At 40.9% G+C, this 19917-nt stretch overlaps 2 protein-coding genes across 2 annotated transcripts; one reads left to right on the forward strand and one right to left on the reverse strand.

Moving 5' to 3' along the window:
- The first annotated feature begins 1134 nt into the window (after positions 1–1134).
- On the forward strand, positions 1135–10841 carry twf1a (twinfilin actin-binding protein 1a). The gene is made up of 9 exons (XM_017434772.3): positions 1135–1271; positions 2398–2478; positions 2637–2815; positions 4227–4322; positions 4460–4564; positions 6126–6251; positions 7129–7279; positions 7391–7512; positions 9570–10841. The coding sequence occupies exons 1-9, from the start codon at positions 1247–1249 to the stop codon at positions 9735–9737; spliced, it is 1053 nt and encodes a 350-aa protein (XP_017290261.1). The 5' UTR covers positions 1135–1246; the 3' UTR covers positions 9738–10841.
- On the reverse strand, positions 10442–17948 carry irak4 (interleukin-1 receptor-associated kinase 4). The gene is made up of 11 exons (XM_017434770.3): positions 17575–17948; positions 17339–17484; positions 16375–16533; positions 15060–15220; positions 14928–14977; positions 14730–14844; positions 14547–14656; positions 14119–14305; positions 12288–12350; positions 11968–12132; positions 10442–11201 (listed from the first exon to the last, which is right to left on the reverse strand). Exons 1-11 carry the CDS (start codon positions 17733–17735, stop codon positions 11157–11159), a joined length of 1362 nt encoding a protein of 453 aa, XP_017290259.1. The 5' UTR covers positions 17736–17948; the 3' UTR covers positions 10442–11156.
- Between the last annotated feature and the right edge of the window lie 1969 nt (positions 17949–19917).

The following is a 19917-nucleotide window of genomic DNA, read 5'->3' on the forward strand; positions in this document are numbered from 1 at the left end:
TTAAAGACAACTTGAACTCAGAAATGTTTGGGGACTTGACATTTTAGACAACAGCAGCACTTTTAAAAGAATGTATTTTAAAATACCTCTTAAAAAATCTACACAATCTGAAATACATTCCCTACCTAAAGTATTTGTTTTTATCAATAGGAAGCCTTAACTTTTCTGTCAAAATAGAACTTTTCTGTTGGAACAATAACACTTAAAACAGTAAGTTTTAAACCTTTTTTTATTTTTGCAGACATTTTGGGATAATATTAGTATTTTTTACAAAAGTCGAAATATTCTCACCTTTGAGAAAGACTTGTTTGATTTGTAACACTGAAACAATGAACAACATTTAAAGACCAACACTTCTTGTTATTTGACATCATCAGTCACTGTTATTATATTATATTAAAGTTCATCATAAGTAGGACAATAACAGACATACTAAAGGTGTCTCCTTTTAGAGTGTCATGACATTTGTTCAGTTAAAAAGAGGTCTTAGAAAGATTCAAGGTGGATGTAAACCCTGTTTGTGTATTTGGTAAATAAAAAAAGAAACTTTATATCATTTTTATGATATTATACAAACCTTTATTTTAAATAACTAAACCATATCTGTTATAAATTAGGGCAGAGGGCAGAAAATCTAAAGGAAAATCTCAGAAAATCTTGGGGTTGTTTATATTTGTGTCTTATGTTTGAATTGTAAATTGTTCATTTGTTGTGTTTTTATAAAAAAAATAAACAAATAAATACCCTGCTTTTTGAAGAGCTTTTTTTCCTTGATGACACTACAGAGAGCAGATTTCTTTTTTCTGGTGCTGGGATTATTTTCATGCCATAAAATGCATTTGTTTAAAATAAAATAAAAAAAAGAAAAGAAACTGGGGCAGTAATCCCGGTGGATCCTGCCAGATGTGGACGGATTTTAGGATTTGTTGCTATCACGTGGCTGAAATCTCCCAGATGAAAAAAAAAAGAAGACCAAACTCAAGCTCATAATTTTGAATAAAAAAGTGCAAAAAAGAAAAAAAAAACCTGTGGAAGTAATCACCAATGGTGTTGTTAAGAGCAGTCATAGCAGTGAGCCATTGTCTGACCATGTATAGCGCTCCTTGAATCAAGATGGCAGGTCACGTGACGCTTTACCAGACAGACTCGGGGCGGCTCTCGCTCGGTGTAGTTCACTTCCTGCTTCTCTTCTCCGGGCTTTCGACTGATCAGCTGCTTCAGTCCTCTCTGTCCGACGAAAGGCACAATGTCACATCAAACGGGCATTCAAGGTGGGTTATGCTTTTTTTGTGTTCGTTTCGGTTTTTTCGCCACTCTTGCTTCCATCTACTTTTTTGTTTTATTTTAGCTCTAATGTCCGTTTCCGGGATTAGCTTTAAGCGCCTGCTAGCAGAAGCTAACGTCAAGTCGGCTAACCCTTCCGAGCTAGTTAGCTCCGAGCTACTGTGATTTGTGCGAGCAGCCGAGCTCTATTTCGGCACTTTTTAGGACTCGTTCCAGAGCCCTTTCTGCCAGCTCACACGGCATTTTAAAGCGCTGGGTATATTCTCAGCGTGCTTATTCACTCTGCCTTTTAAAAAGCCATTTTTGTTTCAGGTTTTAAACCTGAAATACAAAACCTGTTACGGTAGTTCAGGCTTTGAATGGACGGGCGACGCCTTCGTTCAAACTGACTAACCTGTAATCGCCCACATTTATTGTTTAAATGCCCTCGACAATGACCTGTGTTTATAAAGAAAATATTCTTGGCATTTAGGATCGGCTTCTTACTGTGAAGTGTGACTTAAATGACTGTAGTTCTACGAAAAAGGACCTAAAAGACACAGGACTGTAGGGACTGTTAACTCTGTAATAAGACACTATAAGGACTGTTAAGTAAACCTGTCTTCCCTAATTGTCTGTAATTAACTTCACAATAGCAGGGGAGACATTCTATACTTTAGGCACGTTTTATAAACATCTTGACATATCCAATAATTTAACCTTTTTATAGGAAATGTGTGCTGCTGTTGTCCTTTCATGCCTTGTTGCTTAATTAATCCTTTATAAAAATGGTCATTTGTGGATCTTTTTGTTGAACTTCTGTTCCTGCTTTTGTCACAGTGTTTATAATTTTCAGCAGGATGTTAAAATACTTGCCTGCATGGCAGATGTATCTGCTTTCTTTTTTTCTGTTTTTGCAGACTCTATACATGTAGCCAAATGCTGTTTTGCTTTTATTTTAAATGGTATATATTTATTTTCTTCCTCTCTGACTGATATCTGATGACTCACAGATCCCCCAAACCTTCAGGTGTACACCTAAATGAATCCGTGACTCAAAATCTGCTGTTTGTTTTTTTTTTTTTAGCAAAAGTAATTTGAACAGCGTTTTCTTTTCTTTCTTCCTTCCCCCAGCGAGGAATGATGTGAAGGAAATGTTTGCCTGTGCCAGAGGTGGAGACCAATATCGGGTGCTGAAGATTGTCATTGAGGAGGGTAAGCACTTTCCCCGGTGAACTGGTATTTGTTTTGCACCTTCATCTCGCAAGAATAATTTGATCTCGCACCTCCGCCGAAAAGCATTTGCAAAGCCTGCATGACAAAGTCTGGCAGTTCCAAACCTTTTTTTTACTTTGCTCACATCTGGTCTCCAGAGCAGCTAGTTCTAGGTGGCTCCAAGACGGCGTCAAAGAAGTGGGACCAGGAGTACGATTCCTTAGTGCTGCCGCTGCTTGAGGATGACATGCCCTGTTACGTTTTGTACCGGCTGGACTCCACTAACAACCAGGGCTACGAATGGATCCTTCTGGCCTGGTCGCCGGACCACTCTGCTGTAAGAAAACTAAACCTGAAAAGGCTTTTAATGAATAGCTTTCCATTCTTCATGGCATGTGTTCTGCTCTACTTTAGGTAACAGATGGGTGGGGCTTGCCAAATCAAAGCAGCTGGTCTTTGTGTTCTTTTATATCTTCTTGACAGAGTCTTGAAAACTTAATACGACTGCATTATGGTTGGGTTTTTTTTTCCCCAAGTAACCTTGTATTTTGTCTTAAATCTTCCTCTCTAACACAGGTCATTTTCTTTCTGTGTTTAAGCTAAAAGGGGTACCACGCTGTTCGTATTACTGCCATTTAAAAGCATTTCGGGTATTTGATTTGATCTCGGTCACTGTTTGGTTTCATTAAAACCAGACGAGGAGTCGGTGCTACTCGGAACAGGCTTGTCAGTAAAACAAAGGCTATATCTGCGGCAGTGGAATAGAGTTGCAGGAGCCAGCAGCTAAGAGATGTTTGTAGTTCCCTCCAACAAAACAGAACTATATCAAAACAATTTCCTTTCCGAGCCATACAGCTGAGCTGAACATTCCTGTCCCCCAGCTCGAAGCGCTGCTCATCAGGTTCAGGCTTGCCTCGAAGTTTGCTAAATCACTTCACAGCGTGTGTGTGCATGCATGCTGCCACTTCCACCGAGCTGGACTGGTATGCTTCTGAAATAAGCGGTCCCGTCGAGTCGGCTGCATTAATATCGCCTATTATTGCGAGTTTGTAAAATAAAAATGCAATATAGAGAATATGTTCCATTTTTATGAGCGCGAGTAATGCTTTTATTGACGTCTTCGTGGGAGCACCCTGTTTTATTGCAGGAAACGCTGTGATGTTTTAGAGCAGTAGTAAAGCATTTATGAAAGGCAAACAATGTGGATTTTCCAAAGTTATCTGTAAGTTAAACTTCGTGGTGCCCTCGAGGATTGACAAACAGTTCAGTTGAATCCTGCGGCGCACTTTGGAGTGAACGGATTCAGGCTAAAGGCCCCTACTACGATACAACTCGGGTTCCTTAAATGGTTCACATTTGTTGTTAAAGCACAACGGACCTATGTTAAGGATAGACTCGCTGAATGGTGCACACAGTCTGTAAGATCACTAATAAATATAAAATGCATTAAATGAACCAAAAGAGCGGATCAGTAATTAAACATGCAGCTAACTTAGCTCATTGTTAATAGTTGCTACAAAGGAAATGTGAAGAATTAACTGGTTCATGCTTTAAACCTTTATTTAAATTCTGCAGTTCTCTTCTTCATGTCTCCAGCGAGACAGACGTGACATCCGTTGTATTTATTTGTAATTTTAAGGAAAAGTTAAAGTGTTGTAGGATTTTTCTTTTATCTAGTTAATTTCTACATGTTTGCTCATCAATTTGAAAACAAAAAAATACAATAAAATGTCTGCTTTTGTCAACAGGTGCGACATAAAATGTTATACGCTGCTACCAGAGCAACACTGAAGAAGGAGTTTGGAGGGGGCCACATCAAGGATGAGCTGTTCGGCACCGTAAAGGTTTGTCACTTACCTGCACACTTTGTTTGAATGTTTTTGACAAAGGAGAAAGGTGTCTTTTATTTATTTATTTTTTTTTTTAATACTTTGACTGTTTTGATGAATATTGTGTGACTGTGCTGTTGTTTCGTCTCCAGGATGATTTGAACCTGATCGGCTACAAGAAATATCTGAGCTCGCAGTCGGCACCTTTGCCCCTCACCGCTGCAGAGGAGGAACTGAGACAGATCAAACTCAGCGAGGTAAATGCAGAAAAAAAAAATGATGTGAATCTCCGCTCCCGGTCAGTAAACCGTACGCTGCAGACTTTATTCACACATATGTCTCCAGCTGCAGTTTAGGTTTAAGTCGCAGTTCTAAAAGGAGGCGACGCTCTGTTTGTCCTTTCCCTCGAGTCTTCAGATGGAGAGGAAAAAATGGCTTAGTTCGGCTCAGCGCTGCTCCGCTTAATCACATCTCTCGTGTTAGACACGTAACTCCCACCAGAATCCGGGCGGGGTATCGGTGAAGGCCAGCGACGCACCCTGTCAGTAAGACGAGGTCAGCAGCGGCGCAAGCGTGCACATGCTGGCCCAGCAGTATGGAAAAGAGTGGAAAGATGCTGATGTGTGAGAACGGCAGGATGTTTGGCAGGGAGGAATCCATTAGGTTCAGGCTGCTTATGCCCCCCCCCCTGTCCAGAAAAAGTCCCATCCACAGTGTGAAATCTCGCTTAACCCCCATCTTTAAAAACTGGCCTCGATAAAAGCTATTTGTGAGGGTTTAAAACACATTGTAATCTTTAAATCCCCCATGCAAATGTACTGTAAATCCTCTACAGCTGAGAGTTGCGGAGCAATGAACACGTGTTGTGATAAGGAAGTGCAATGCTGTAATGTGATCTCTGCTGCCTGCTTCTAATGTCATTACTTGGATTTATTCTGCTGATGTGAAGGGCTTTCAGGCTGCACCGGGCCGACTCCGCCAGAGAGAGAGGGAGACTGAAGCATCTGAAGTTTCTGTTTTAGAATTTAGGGAACCGTTCCTATAAATTATCCTAAATGAAGAGGCATTTTCTGATTGCTGCTCACTCAACCGGCCACATAAACAGGATCTCTCTTTTCTTACCATATATGGAGTCGCTCTGAGTGGAGGAGTGGCTCTTCAAAGTGTGGTCAATTAAAAGCAGCATGGCACATGGGGAAGTGAGCTTACTGTTTGTCTCACTTGGCTAGTTTTAATCTGTCCATCCTAGATGAAAAAGGGGCTTTGAAATATTTATTATTTGCCGTGACCCAGAGGTTGCCCTCCTTTGACTATGCAGGCGGATAGATAATGGGGAAGAAAAAAAGAAACACCTCAATTTTTGGATATGTGAGCTTGCTATATCTGAAGCTCAGTCATGTTCACAGCATTTAATTTTGTGGGAACAGTCCTCTAAAAATAGATGCAATGCAGCGTAATCCTTCCAGCGTTTTGAGTTCTCCGGGCGATTTCCTGGAGGCGTCTTGTCACTTCCGCTACAAGCACCTCATCTGTAATCATCACGCTTCAGCGTCCGAGCTGCTTGTTACAGTTAGAAAACCAGTTTACCACCCGGCGACACAAATAAGGATTCTTTTTCATTTTTTTCAATTTGGCAACCTAAAATCATCAATGGAAACCGGTCTACCCTTAAACAGAATGCCATTTCTTTTTATATGATTAAATTTAATAAAGTAAACCTGCATTTATCACCCTTTTGAAAGTCTTGCTTACAGTAACTTGTATTTTTGGGATGATTGTTCTGATATTAAGCTGTGTGTGTGCGTCTGGTGCGTTCAGGTGCAGACGGACATCAGTGTGGAGACGAAGCAGCAAACTCTGAAGGGAGTGTCCTTCCCCATTCACAAAGAAGTTGCCGAAGCGCTTGGACGTTTTCGGGAGAAGAAAGTTAACTACGTACAGATGGTGAGTTCTTACCAAATCAAACTGCAAAGGTGATTTTTTTTTTTTTTTTGCTGGCGTAAATAAATTGTATCGAGCAGTTCTTTTGTCCTGTTATCCTGTCAGAGATATTGTTAGTCAGGAGTTCTTTGTGAATTAATACAATGGGTTGCTCATTTTGACCCACCAAAAAGCCTTTTGTTTCCCTTTTCCCCTCATTAAAATTCAGAGCAGAGGGCTCATGGCACACGATTAGATCGGTACAAAGGCATAATGGAAGCACTGTCAAGGCTTTGTCTCTGTTCCCGGTTTTTATTTTTGTTTGTTAGTCTAATAGTATGTATGTAAAACAACTTGATTAGTCTTTTATTATGGAAAATCTCCTTCATAATTATGCACAATGTAGCAGTCACTTTCCCCTGATAATTACTAGCTCTAGTTTCATGCTTGACTTTAATTTTAAGCTAGCTTCTGATGGTTTTGTCTTTTTAAAAAAAGGCTGATTTAAAAGCCTTTTCTTAAGTTTTAAGTCATCCTATTTGTAGCTTCACACATGTGGAAGTGAACATGAAATACTTTCTTTGAAACATTTAGCTTGCCATTTTCGCAATTTTGAATCTTTTGCTGCTACAAGACTCCAGTTTGACAATGTAGTCACTGCTGCTCAATTCATCAGTTTTTTCTTAATCCCCCGTTTTTCCACTTTTGCTATATTATAATGAATTCTAGCATATTTTTCCCAATAGAGACAAGATGGTCTATATTATTCTATAGCATATGACCTTGTAGAGAACTGACAGCTGTCCTTTATTGTCATTAATTATTAATTCTCACTGATGTATATCTTGCTTCGGTCACCTTTTGCCTTCAATGTGAGTAATTTCCCTACCTCTGCCAACAGGAAATAGATATTTCAAACGAGATTATTTGCTTGTGCAGCACTGAGCCAACAGAGGTTAAAGACCTCCCAAAGAGAGTCCCCAAAGACTCTCCGCGTTACCACCTCTTCCTCTACAAACACTCCCACGAAGGCGACCGCCTGGAGTCCACAGGTGCGTCGTTTTCTCGCCAGCGGTCGTACGAAGAGCTCCTTTTGACGCTCCGGGAGTGGCTCACGTGCTCACCTCTTTGTACGTCTTCTTCTTTTTTTTTTTTTTTTGCAGTCTTCATTTATTCCATGCCAGGGTACAAGTGTGGCATCAAGGAGAGGATGATGTACTCCAGCTGCAAAAATAATCTGATTGACATGGTGGAAGGCAAGCACCAGATTGAGATTGAGAAAAAGGTGAGAACTAAAAGACAAGTGAGTATGGTTGACAGCACTTTACCACTGAATCTGGCTGTCAAAAGGTTATTGGGGAAAAATGGCAGTCTATGTAGCTGTATTTATCATGTAGTATATTTGTTTTTATCCTAATAATACATGTTTAATAGTAAGACACTAAGATGTTTCTCAGAGGTGTTTTTTCACACAAATTGGGTGTTTAATTCATAAGCCAAAAGGAAGACAGGATTACTGAATTCAATACTAGATCATAACATCATAACTTTGAATTAATTTACCAAATATATAAATTATATGAAAATAAATAAGATAAAATGACCTGCAGCTGAGGAGTCCAGTCCTGGTCCTTGAGAGCCAGTAATCTGCATATTTTGGATGTTTTTCTGCCTCAACACACCTGATTTGAATAAATGAGTGATTAACAGGCCTCTGCAGAACTTGGAAGACATGCCGAGGAGGTAATTCAAGCTTTCAATGAGGTGTGTTGGAGCAGGGAAACATGTAAAACCTACGGATGGTGGCTCTCAAGGACCAGGACCGGACATCACAGAGCTACAGCGTTCGAACTGTCAGAATAAAGAAGTACATTGGAAATGAGTTGTTTCTGTGTCTGTGGAGAATTTGAAACTGTAGAAACGGTTGAGCTTTTATTAAGTGTTTTGTGGTGTTATCAATAATCAATATCCTACCTGCAGTAGAAATCACTCAGAGCGTTATGAGTTTGGAATATCGAAGTGGATTTCTGCCATGCTGTAGCTCTATTCCTAAAGGTTCAATCGAGGTTTGTGTGACCTCTAATTTTAAAACCTTTAAACTTTTATTTACTCTAAGGAGTCAGTTTTGAACCATTACCTGATATAGTCCATGGAAAACAAGGAATATATGAAACATAACTGGGCTGAGTTGTTATCTAATGAAAAACCCAAATGTTGTTTTGAACAGTAGTTCAAGCAAACATCACATTATTTTATTGATTTTTATATTTCTGTAGTTTTTCATTAGTTTCTCTGTCTGGTTGCACTTCGGTCCTGTCCACATGGGAACAGCATTATACGGAATACACAACTTTTTTATTTTTTTCAGCCTTCATCTACATGGAAATGGCATTTTAGGAGAAGGAAAAACAAAAAAAACTTGAAACACCCTTGTGTTTGTGTTGCTGAGACCAGTTGCTCAGTTACAGCAAAACCTTCATATACTGCAGTACTGGCTTAAGGAGCAGCGCAAAAACCCTCGTTTTTATTATTACACCAAATAATCTAACTCATCTTTATTGAACTGTTAACTATACAAAAGCAAATGTTGCAGAAACAGATCTAAACAGATCTAACAGATCTAAACATGAAGTAGTAAAAAACACAAGAAATGGGGATAGTATGAAAACACCATCACTTGTGTATAAAAACTGTAGCCTAATGTTTGAACCCGGTTTCTCGGTGGACACTGTGCCTGAAATCGTCCATTCTGTCCCTGTGTTTGGACTGACACGAGTCCCAATCTATGGTTGTTTAATGAGAAGTTCTCCTTTGTCAACAAAAGGATTTGGCGTTTGCTCTTGTATTTCCCATCCTTGCCTTTTTATTTTATTTTTTTTCTTCTAGTTTGGGGCACATGGTCCACATCGCCTTTACCAGAAATGGCAAACAGTCTTTCCTGTTTAGGAAAAGACCGTATTCCCGTGTAGACAAAGACAAATATGTGGATTCACACAGGCCATTACTAGTGATGACCTGCATACCTCTCTGCAGATAATTATCTAATCCAAAAATAAAAGCCATGTAAAGGTTTGTCATATGTTTGTGTGAACTACTGTGATTTTTTTTTTTTTTTTTTTTTTTTTTTTAATTGGACATCCTGAGTTTCTGCCTGATATTTCAAATTAAATGCGCTGAGCGACTTCCTCTGCAGGTAAACTACTGACAGCAGAGAACTCCACAGAACACCATGTCAAGAAAAAAAATCCAAACTGTTCCTTTAATTAAAAACATACTTAATAACCAGAAAACAACTTGAGTATTATGATTTTTTTTTTTTTCCCCTTCCTCTCTGTTTTGCAGCTGGAAATCGAAGATGGGGATGAGCTAACAAGCGACTTCCTGTATGAGGAGGTGCATCCCAAGCAGCACGCACACAAGGTGAAGTTTAACAAGCCCAAAGGCCCCGCTGGTAAGAGGGGTGGCCGCCGAATCACCCGGCCCCCCGGTGAGGAAGACGACCTAGAATAAAACGGACCTCAGCTCTAGAGCACCACCTCCGACCCCCCCTCGAGCACGTTCCACGGTGGAACAGTCCCGCGAAGGGGGGGCAACAAAGTTCACTCCCCAAAATAAATAAATACATAAATAAAACCTGAACCTCAGATTGCCACAGAGTTCCCCAATAGACCAAACTATGCACGCCAAGGACAACTGAGCAACGACACGCGTCACGGTTTCCATTTGTAGCTTGCCAAATGGAAGCATACTAATGTCTGTTTCACAACAAAAAAAGCTTAATGATGATTCAAAGGGGACCTAAAGTCAAAGTTGAGGTTTTTACTTTGGTGCCAGCTCTGACACTTACAGGAAAACAAATAAAAAAAAATGCTAGTGTGATTAATGTGAACTTGCGCCAATACGATGAAATCCCTAATCTGAGTTCACATGCTTGAATTCCTGAATAGCATTCCTTAAGTCTGCGTCATTTAATGTTTTTTTTTTTTTGTGTGTTTGATGTATAAAATGTCTCCTACTGTTTGCACAATGAGGTGCTCCAAAGCAGAGAAAAAAAAACATCCTAAATATTCCCACTTGTGTCTATTTTTGTTCATTTTAACAGCTCATTTTTTTAAAATAGAAAATTAATTCTTTTGATATAACAGTGGTTTACGTGGGGGTGGGAGGGGATAAAAAAAAAATCATCTGCTGAGAAACTTATTTTTCTATGCAAGTGCTGTAAATGTACATATTGTAGCTGTGTGACGCTCTGTGACTGAGAAATACTCTGTTCTGGTGACTGTCAGCGAGGATTTCCGAGGAAGGAACGGGCTTCCAGAAATATTACATCCATACATCTTTAGGCTTCATCGAGAGGAAGTTCCTTAAACCGGTTTCCACGACGAATGGATAGGAAAGGGAATACTACTAAGTACCTTCATCAAAATGTTGCCACATCCACTGGTCTACTGATAAAAAATATTAGGCAAACTACCAAGTTCACCTCGTGTGTAAAGGGAAACGCCCCTTTATGTTCTGTCATTGTCATTATAGAAAATAAAAAAAAATCATGTTTGGTCTTATTTGTTTTCTTACAAATCTTTTAAAGAAGAAAAATAAAATATTTAAATCAGACGTGGTCGTTGGTTTTATTCCTCCAAGAAAAACAAAGCAACACAAAAAATAGCTTTGTTGATTGATCGGACATAAACCTGAACGTTCAGCAACTGTTAAAGCACACTTCAGTACATGTACACTTTAACAGTAACGATACGGTTCATAAAAACTATAGCATATAAAATTAAATAAAACAAGCTTTAAAAGTATGCTAAAAATTACAGCAAGGAAACTGTGATGCTAAAAACTTTGTGTTGCAGCCAAGGATCAACAGTCATTTTCATAAAACTTGAAATACAATAAATGTGTCGGTCTGAGGTGCCATATTTCTTATCAGAGGTCCGTGTTCTTGACGACACTGTGGACCTCTGAAAGGACCTGCAGAGACAGACAGACAGTTTAATTATACTGATGAATACATGCACTCAAAATATTTACCGAAACGTTGAGGCTTTTTGAAAAATTAAAACATTTATTCTGATTCTAAGCCTTGCGGTTTGGATGCATATTGGATGTTCTCAAAGGGGTTCCTATCAACGGGACGGTGCCCAGAGAGGTATCCCAACCAGACTCCCCGAATCGCCTCAGCTGAAGCTCATTTTAGCCACTTGTATCCAGGATCTCATTCTTCTGACCACGATCCACATCTCAGGTTAGAGTTGGACCACACTGTCGAAGGAACAGTAAATTGACCCACTACTGCAGACGATAACCCGATCCGTCAGCTCATCCTTGGCTCCATCCTACCATCACTGGAGAACAGGACTCCCAGATACCTGAACTCTTCTGCTTGAGGCAACGATTCATTCCCGACCCAGAGGTGGCGTTCCATCTTTTTTTTCCAGTTCTAAACCGTGGCCTCAGACTTGGAGCAGCTGCTTCCCACTGAGCTGATGATTATTATTATTGCATTTTACTGTCTCTTTACACCTGCCCCTTACATTTACCATCTCCATCACAAATATCCCTTAAAGACAAAACTACATAAAAGGAAAGAAAACTTTCAATATGCAATGTTTTGAATCTTAATATGGAAGCAAACAGCTCTTTGCTGTATGGAGATTTAGCAGCGAATTAGAATTTCTGGGTTTTTTTTTAGTTGACCTAACATTTAAATGTCTTCCATTCCTTCTCCTCACTGTACCTGCTTGATGATGGGGCGTCTATTTTTCCGATCGTGCAGGCAGTTAGACGCCAAACAATAGATGCTCTCCACCTGACTCAGCTCCCAGTCTTTCATCTTCTTATCCACAAACTCCTCCAGAGTCAGCTCTTCGTCTTCATCGTCTATATCATACCTCATCTCCATCTAAGGGAAAAAACAAACAAAAAAAAAAAACTAAGTCAGTGCTACTAACTTGACCTAATGATGAGTCCTTACTTATTAAATATGGCTTAAATAAGCTGTAATCACAGGCTGGAGCTGGATAGGAAGACACTGAAAGCCTCTTTTGTGCAGCTCACCAAGAACTGGGGCTCCTTGTTTTCATCAGCTGGAGGGAGTCCAGACAATATTTCCAACAACACCTGCAGATGGCAGAGAGATGGGGTTAATTACGGCGCTCAGAGCAACAGGAGACTTTTATTACTTCCCCACGTGCCACATAACCTCGCTGAAAATGTCACATTCCCACAGCTGTCCAGACAAAACCTGCTGCACGGCACAGCGGCGCAGTGGTTAGGGCTGCAGGATCGCTGTTGGGTGGAGTTTACATGTTCTCCCTGTGCTCCTGTAAGTTTACTCCGGGTACTCCAACCCGAAAACATCCATGTTAGGTTAATTGGTAACTCTAATTTGTCCCTAGTTGTGAGTGAGAGTGTGAATGACTGTTTGTCTCTATGTGTCCCTGTGATGGAGATGTGACCTGTCCAAGGTGTCCCCCACCTCTCGCACAGTGACAGCTGGAGACGGGCACCGGCTCCCTGTGACCCGGACAGGAGAAGCAGGTCAAGAAAATGGATGGATGGGTGTGATATGCACTTATTTAAAGGGAATAGAAATTAATCGCCAAAGGAATATTATATTGTTCGCATATAAATTTTTGGAGGGAAAATAAATAATCGGCTAACAAAAACAACAGAGAAAGTAGTGCCATGAGCACATTTTGGGCGTTGTGTTGCAGTCTCCAGCTCCTTTCACAAAGTACTTTCAAGCCCAGCCTGAGATGCCTTTTTGCTGTCTCTCAGAGATTTCTGTATGGATCGAGGAGGAATGGGAGGGGCTGAAGTCAACCCACGGCTGTTACGCCCCTGAGCCGCCGAGGAAGGTAGTGAGGGAGCTAAAATGTTTGATGCAGATTTAGAATTAGTGATGTCTGACACATTTTATGCGTAGTGCTGTTTAGTTACACTTCGTGCCTCTGTTGGTTCTGCATTGTTGGCTTTGTTTCTGAACGCTCACATGGTCATGGGATGTGTCTGAGTTCTACCCAGGACATGCCGAGGACAACCTGCAAAGCTCGCTAACTTGTCCCAGGACCCAGACTGGATTAAACGGTGACAAATAACTCCCACATGGCCAGACCGCTCCTTTAACTTTGTAGGTGTGATTATTCTGGAGTTGCTAACATCCCAACTTATCAGCATGACAGGACTTCTTTATTTTAGTTTTCTTTTTACTAAACAGTTAGCTTTCATCTTCCCCAATCCCATTTTAATGGTTTAAAGCAGAGGAATCACTTCATATTTTGGGTATCTGAACTTCATTTCTGTGATTCATCTCCCTTTTTGGCACAAGTTTAACAATTCATTTTGCCCGTGACTCATTTTGTTGTTCATTTATATGTAAATAAACTCTTTTAACCTGAAGTAAAGTTCTTTTTTCAAGTTCCTTCATGTGAAACTCAGGGGCTTCAACCAGCTTCAGAACCCCGAAAGTGACAAGCACAAACTCAGAAAAACGCTAACCTCCAGTAATATTGTTTATGCTTATCATTGTTTATTTGCAACATGGCTGAATCAGCCAAATTGTGGATTTGTTTTGTGTAGAGGCCTTCTGTCCACGCATACAGCCTGAAAAACGGCTAAAGAGGCTTTAGAGTCCAAACAATGCTCCTATAAGCTCATAATGCATCCCTCATATTCCCCCACTCTGTCCTTGTCAGCGCCCCACTGCCTCGTCTTTCTCGGAGCTCTGGCAACTACCTACAACGATCGTTTTGGATCTAGCTGCTGGCTCGTATGCGTATTCTCCTGTGACAACAAGCAAACTGCCAGTTAGTGGTGTAAATCTCACAGTATGTTTTCAAATTTTCTGGCAATAAAACATCATCTGCATCCGTGTGGAGGAGCCTACCACCCCGAAGCTGAAGACGTCCGACTTTGGGGTGATCTCTCCTCTCAGCGCTTCCGGTGCCATGTACGCACGGGTGCCCACAATCCTCTCCGTCATCATTGTCGTCGACGTGCGTGTGGCCGACGCCCTCGTCAGCCCGAAGTCGGAGATCTTCGCGACAAAGTTCTCGTCCAACAGGATGTTTGCGCTGAAAGGATTAAAACAAGGGAGCGACAAAGAGCAGGAAAACATGACTTAAAATGCTCTTCGTTCCACTTATGTTAAAAGAAGACAGCCTTTTGAGTAAAATGAGATCTCTTGAGTCTGTCTGTTAGTGCACTGCTGGATTTATGTTTAAAAGATCTAAGGGTTTGGTCAGTTATCGCTCCTTACACTCAGCAGGACAGTTAAATGTTTAAGGGGTGTTTAAAAAGAAGCCCTCCTTGTACCTTTTAACGTCTCTGTGTACGTGATGGTTGCTGTGCAGATACTCCAAACCTCTGGCTGTTCCTTCTGCTATCAAGCACCTCTGCCGCCAGGAAAGAGGAGGACTTCCATCCTACGCGAAAAAGGCGCATGTTAAATCGTCCATTCAGAAGCAGAGTGTGCACGGAGCAGAAATTGGCGTTTACCAAACAAGCCAGCCGATCCAGCAGAGAGCCGTTGGCCATGAAGGCGTACACGATACACAGGTGCTGCTCATCACACGAAAACCCAATCATGTCAACCAGGTTTTCATGTTTCAATCTGTGGAATGAAAAAAAAAAGCGGACTTTTACCAGGTGGAGGACAAAAGTCTTCATCATCTTCTTGCCGACGGACAAACTTACACTCTCAGAGTTTGGATCTCTTGATTGAACTGAGCTTGCAGCTCGTCCACCTGAGCGGGACGATGTTTTTACGTTATGACCTGCCGCATCTAAAGCAACGTGCGCTCGGCGTGAGAACACATCTCCTCTTACCGGATTGAGTTTTTTCACCGCCACGGGAATGTTGTTCAGGAAGCCCTTGTAGACCGTACCGAAGCCTCCCTCGCCGAGGCGGGCACCGCCCTTGGACGTGGAACGGTCGTCAAAGTTGCCAGTGATCCTCTCCAACTCGCTGTACAGGAAACTGGAGAAATCTACAGAGGGAAACAGAAATGATCTGACTTCTGTTGTGCAGAAAGCAGCGCTGCCCCCTGCTGGACAAAGACATAAAAACAACAACTTTACTCAAGAACAGTGGTCTCCTATCCTGGTACTCGATGGCCACCATCCTGCAGATTTTACTTGTTTCTCTGCTCCAACACACCTGATTTGAATCAATGGGTGATTAACAGGCTTCAGCAGAACATGAAGAGGTAATTTAACCTCTGAATCAGGTGTGTTGGAGCAGAGAAACAAGGAAAACATGCAGGATAGGGGCCCTGAGGACCAGCATTGGAGACCTCTGCTCAAGAACTTGACAAATATAAGGTGTTTTTGTGCAACATGTCTGGGTTCTTTATTGCTTCTACAAATAAAAGACATGATTTATTTTAATAAATGCAAAACACTGATGCTAACAGAACAAAGGCTGTTTATACTGAGCTTCTAGTAAAAGTACTAAAATGACGCTCAAAGTTAAAAATTTTGTACACCAAGTATTGTTTTGCAGGGGAAAAGTTACAAAAGCAAAGCCTCTGTGTGCGTGTGTGTGTGTATTCATTTGTCTGACTGTTGAATAGGACAAAATTAAGTTAAACTCTCAGGAAGTAATCATTTTACATATGTTTACGAGTAAGTAACTTTTTAGGTCAACCCAAGTTAAGATGGCTACCACAGCTAGTTGACCTTAGCAAACAGAAAATAGCTATAACTTTTACAGATATTGAGCTAAAATTTGGCGTGGTTGTAGCAGACAGTCGTCTCTAACACATACTCTGAGCGCCAACAGGTCGTCCAAGATCTTGTGAGACGGCAAGTATTGTTAATTTCAAGATTTCACCCAAATGGCCGTAACGCTGATCTTTATTTACAACTTTGTGGCCTTTAATTAGTAATATTTCTGAACATTTATTGTGTCCTCAAAAATGTGTTTTGTTTTGTTTTTTTAAGCCGATTCATTTTCTGTTTTCTTCACATATTATTTGCTCAGTTTATTTGCCCAAAATGTCAAGTTTTGGATAAAATAACATTTCAAATATGGCCTGAACGTGTAAATCAAGGTGACGTTTGCACTTGATTGTGATACCGTTTTTTTTAGAGAATGTACAGTTTGAGATGTGTTACGCTAACAAAAAACTGTGGCCCCCACCTGTGTGTCCAGTGTCGCTGTTTCCCAACAGAACTTGTGTCTGTAGAGTGGAACTGGTGGGTGGGGGCTGAGACTCTCTCTCCCCCAGTGGTCTGGTTGGAAGGTCGCTGTACGTCTCTGCTGAAGAGACCTGCTGTGTTTCTGCTGATGAAAACTCTTCTGGAGTGGAAAATACACACATATGCAAATGATTGATGCAGTTTCTGATCATGCAGTTTTATCATCCACAGGTCCAGGGAGAACACTAAGGTCTGATTTTACCACCTAATCAGGTCAAAACTAAATGGGATAATCTGGTGGCAACATTCTAAGGAGCATCTCGATATTGAATAAAGTTAAACATATTCTGGACCACAAATCCCTCCACATTGTGCCCTGACACTACTATATCTGAATGAATGTGTAAAGGCTTGGGGCCGTATTTTATTTACAATGGAATCGAGTGAACATATCAAATGGTAAAGCTAATCATTTGTGACATTTCTTGGGAAAATAAAAAAAAAAAAGGTAATTTTGAATTTGATGGCAGCAACGCAGCTCAAAAAAGTTGAGATGGGGTCAACGAAACAATACAAATGTAACTTGTGCAAATAAGAAACAGCTAAAGGAGCATTTGGCAACTAATTAGGTTAACTGGCAACAATTTAGTAAAAGGACAGAGTGGAAAAAAAGGGCATTTTAGAGAGGCTGAATCTCTCAGAAGTAAAAATGGGCAGGGGTTCACCAGTCTGCAAAAAACTGTGTCAAGATTTGGATTACTAAATAGCGGGAACAGTGTAGGATATTAACAGGCTTGTGTTGATTCCTGCTTTTTCTGAACATGTTTAGATAATGGTTTGTTTTGAATTTTCTGAACATGTTTTTTGAAACAAAAGCATGAATTCATATTCACTGAACATGGTGGGTGGACATGACAGTTTCCTGCTGTTTGGATGATGGTGAAATAAATGTTGCCACACCTTACCTGGTAGCAGGACACTAGCAGCAGCCAGTAACCTGTTACTTTTCAAAATGTCCACCAGATCTCCCACTGTGCAGTTGGTGGTGCCCCAGTCATTCAGCAGCTCCACTGTGGGGCTCTTCCCCTGAGCTACAAGACCCTCAAACCTCCTGAAAACAGGCAGGTCAGGAGTTAATGTTCATGTGTTTGTTTGTGTTCTACCTGCCTGTAAATTAGTCAAGTTGTTTATCGCAGCTCACCTGACGTGATGCTGGGAATACCTTAGCTCACCACTCGGCTTCCGTATAGACACAATCACATCTTTCCACATGTCCTGCGGGTCCAGATAGTCGGACAACTGGCGACGTAAACCATAGCTGATGTTGCGGATATAGGTAGCGGAAGTCAACGACTTATCCATTTTGTCAGCAATGTCTAACAAAACCCGGCTTTTGGTTTATCTGCACGCCATGTTCACACGACGAACAACGCACGAGTGCCACGGAAGTTACACAAAGAGTACCTGTGAAAGCACAACAATGGCAGAGTTGGTATATTTGTCTTACGGTTTAGTGAAGTGGGTTTTTCCGACATTGAGCAACTTCCCTAAACGTAACACTTTTCAGGGCTGTCCCCGCTGACAGTCTCCTCCTGTTCGTGCGGAAATGTGAAACATAAGGAAATAATAAATGCAGCTGTGCTTTTGGCAGTATAGTGGGACATAATTAATGCTTAAAAACCTGCAGGTGTTAAAGTTTAAAATTACCCGAAAACGTAAAGAAAAGAGAGGCGGAAAGGCGGTGGTTACAAACGGGTTCGCAGTGTAACACCGCCCTCTCGTGGACGGTTTTTGTGACAATTTTTAAAAAGCTTTTTTTTGTTCTTTGTTTTTGATTTTCGATTTGAGGGGCATTTCAGTTTTATCATAATGCATGTTCATAAATTTAGTTGACAGGAAACATAAAAAATAATTTCCTGGAAGTATTTTAAGTATTTACGCGGATGAGGAGTTACTATAAAATCTGTCCAGTGGTTTCTGTGATATTTTGCTAACAGATAATCAGGGTTGACTCTGACTGTCAATGGTTAAAGTTTTAAGCAACAACCTTGCACGATGAGTAGAGCTTGCATGTGCTGGAGATGACTCTCACCTACCACCACCCCAAGTTTTAGCTCAATATTTATAAAACTGACTGAGTTGCAACCATTTTATTTTTTTTGTTAAGATCAGTTGGCTGTTACTAAGCCTGTTTTATTATTGTTTGGATTTCAGAGGGATAACTTTTGGAGATTTTTTTGTTGAAGCATAATTTCTGGTTATGATACTAGTCATTATGATACCTTGATATCAGTCTGTTCATGAACTCATAAAAGGACTTTCCCAGTTTTCATATACTTTGCATGTTGTTCAGTCTGATTTATTTACTGCCTCTAGTTACTGTTTGCCCTGTGGACAGCGGAGTGCCAATGCATATGTTCATTTCTTTTTGCTTCAGATTGGTGCGTCCAGCTCACTGTAGAGGAAACCGGCTCATTTATTACAGTTGTTTTGATTAATTAGCAGTCTTATCGTGGCGTGTAACAGCTCACCCTGCTCGTAGGAGGTCTCCCATGTCGGAATCCAAATGAGCCGAATGAACGGGAGGGACAATTGTGCGGACAGAGAGGAGCAGTGGGGGGTATGGACCCCGCTTCAGACCTCAACAGAGGGCCTTCAGTGTCTGCTTGTATGTCCACTGTCTGTGCTGCTCCGAGGGTAGACTGAGAACTCACCGCAGGGAGCCCCCGCTCCCACCGCAGCTCTTTTCCTACAAGACCCGGAGAGTGAGCAGCATCTTAACAGCCTGTGCACGGAACCATATTTTATTTCTATGATGTCTGAATGGCTCTAAGAAAAACCAAGAACTCCTAATAATTCGGATGAAACCAGAGCTCATAAAGAGCCTGTAATTTACCATCTGACATGTAGATGGTGGCCTGATGCTGCTCATGACTGACCAATGAGGTCAACATTGCCATGTTTCAATATACAAAACTGTAGATTTGAGTAAAACTTATTAAAGCATAAAATAGGACTTTACCAGAAATCTTCCTCTTGGCATCTAATTGAAATTAGATATTTTTATATCACCCTCTGCTGAAAGACAAAGGTAGACTGTTAGGTTTTTGCCTGTGTGTGTGTGTAACTATCCACCAACATATCTCATGAACAACTTGACAGATCTTAATCAAACCTTCGAGGAAACATTCACTGGATAGACATCTAGAGTTGATTAACTTTTGGAGCCAACCCAATTTAAGATGACTGCCTCAGCCAACTGAACTTAAAATCTACAAAAATGGCTACAATTCAGTCAGTTTTACAGACACTGAACTCAAATTTGGCATGGCTGTAGCTGCTCATGACACATCCTCCAAGTGGTACTCATTGCATTAACGGTTAGAGCCAACCTTGTTTGTCTGTTAGCAAAATATCCCATGAGCCACTGGACAGATTTGAATGGAACTCTCACAAAGTCATCACTAGGTGAACATCTACAACTGATCAGTGTTTTGAGTCACAATCAATTAATCGTAGCCAACACAAAAATGGCTTTCACTCA

The sequence above is a fragment of the Kryptolebias marmoratus genome, linkage group LG11 (assembly GCF_001649575.2).
Source record: "Kryptolebias marmoratus isolate JLee-2015 linkage group LG11, ASM164957v2, whole genome shotgun sequence".
Lineage (NCBI taxonomy): Eukaryota > Metazoa > Chordata > Actinopteri > Cyprinodontiformes > Rivulidae > Kryptolebias > Kryptolebias marmoratus.

Bases quoted from the DNA above. Each gene is read 5' to 3' on its own strand.
- twf1a (XM_017434772.3), top strand. From the start codon at position 1,247: ATGTCACATCAAACGGGCATTCAAG. The intron at 2,479-2,636 runs GTAAGCACTTTC...TCTGGTCTCCAG, and splicing joins GAAGATTGTCATTGAGGAGG to AGCAGCTAGTTCTAGGTGGC. The intron at 2,816-4,226 runs GTAAGAAAACTA...TTTTGTCAACAG, and splicing joins GGTCGCCGGACCACTCTGCT to GTGCGACATAAAATGTTATA.
- irak4 (XM_017434770.3), bottom strand. From the start codon at position 17,735: ATGGATAAGTCGTTGACTTCCGCTACCTATATCCGCAACATCAGCTAT. The intron at 14,657-14,729 runs GTAAACGCCAAT...TTTTTCGCGTAG, and splicing joins TGGATCGGCTGGCTTGTTTG to GATGGAAGTCCTCCTCTTTC. The intron at 12,133-12,287 runs GTGAGCTGCACA...TTTTTCCCTTAG, and splicing joins ACAAGGAGCCCCAGTTCTTG to ATGGAGATGAGGTATGATAT.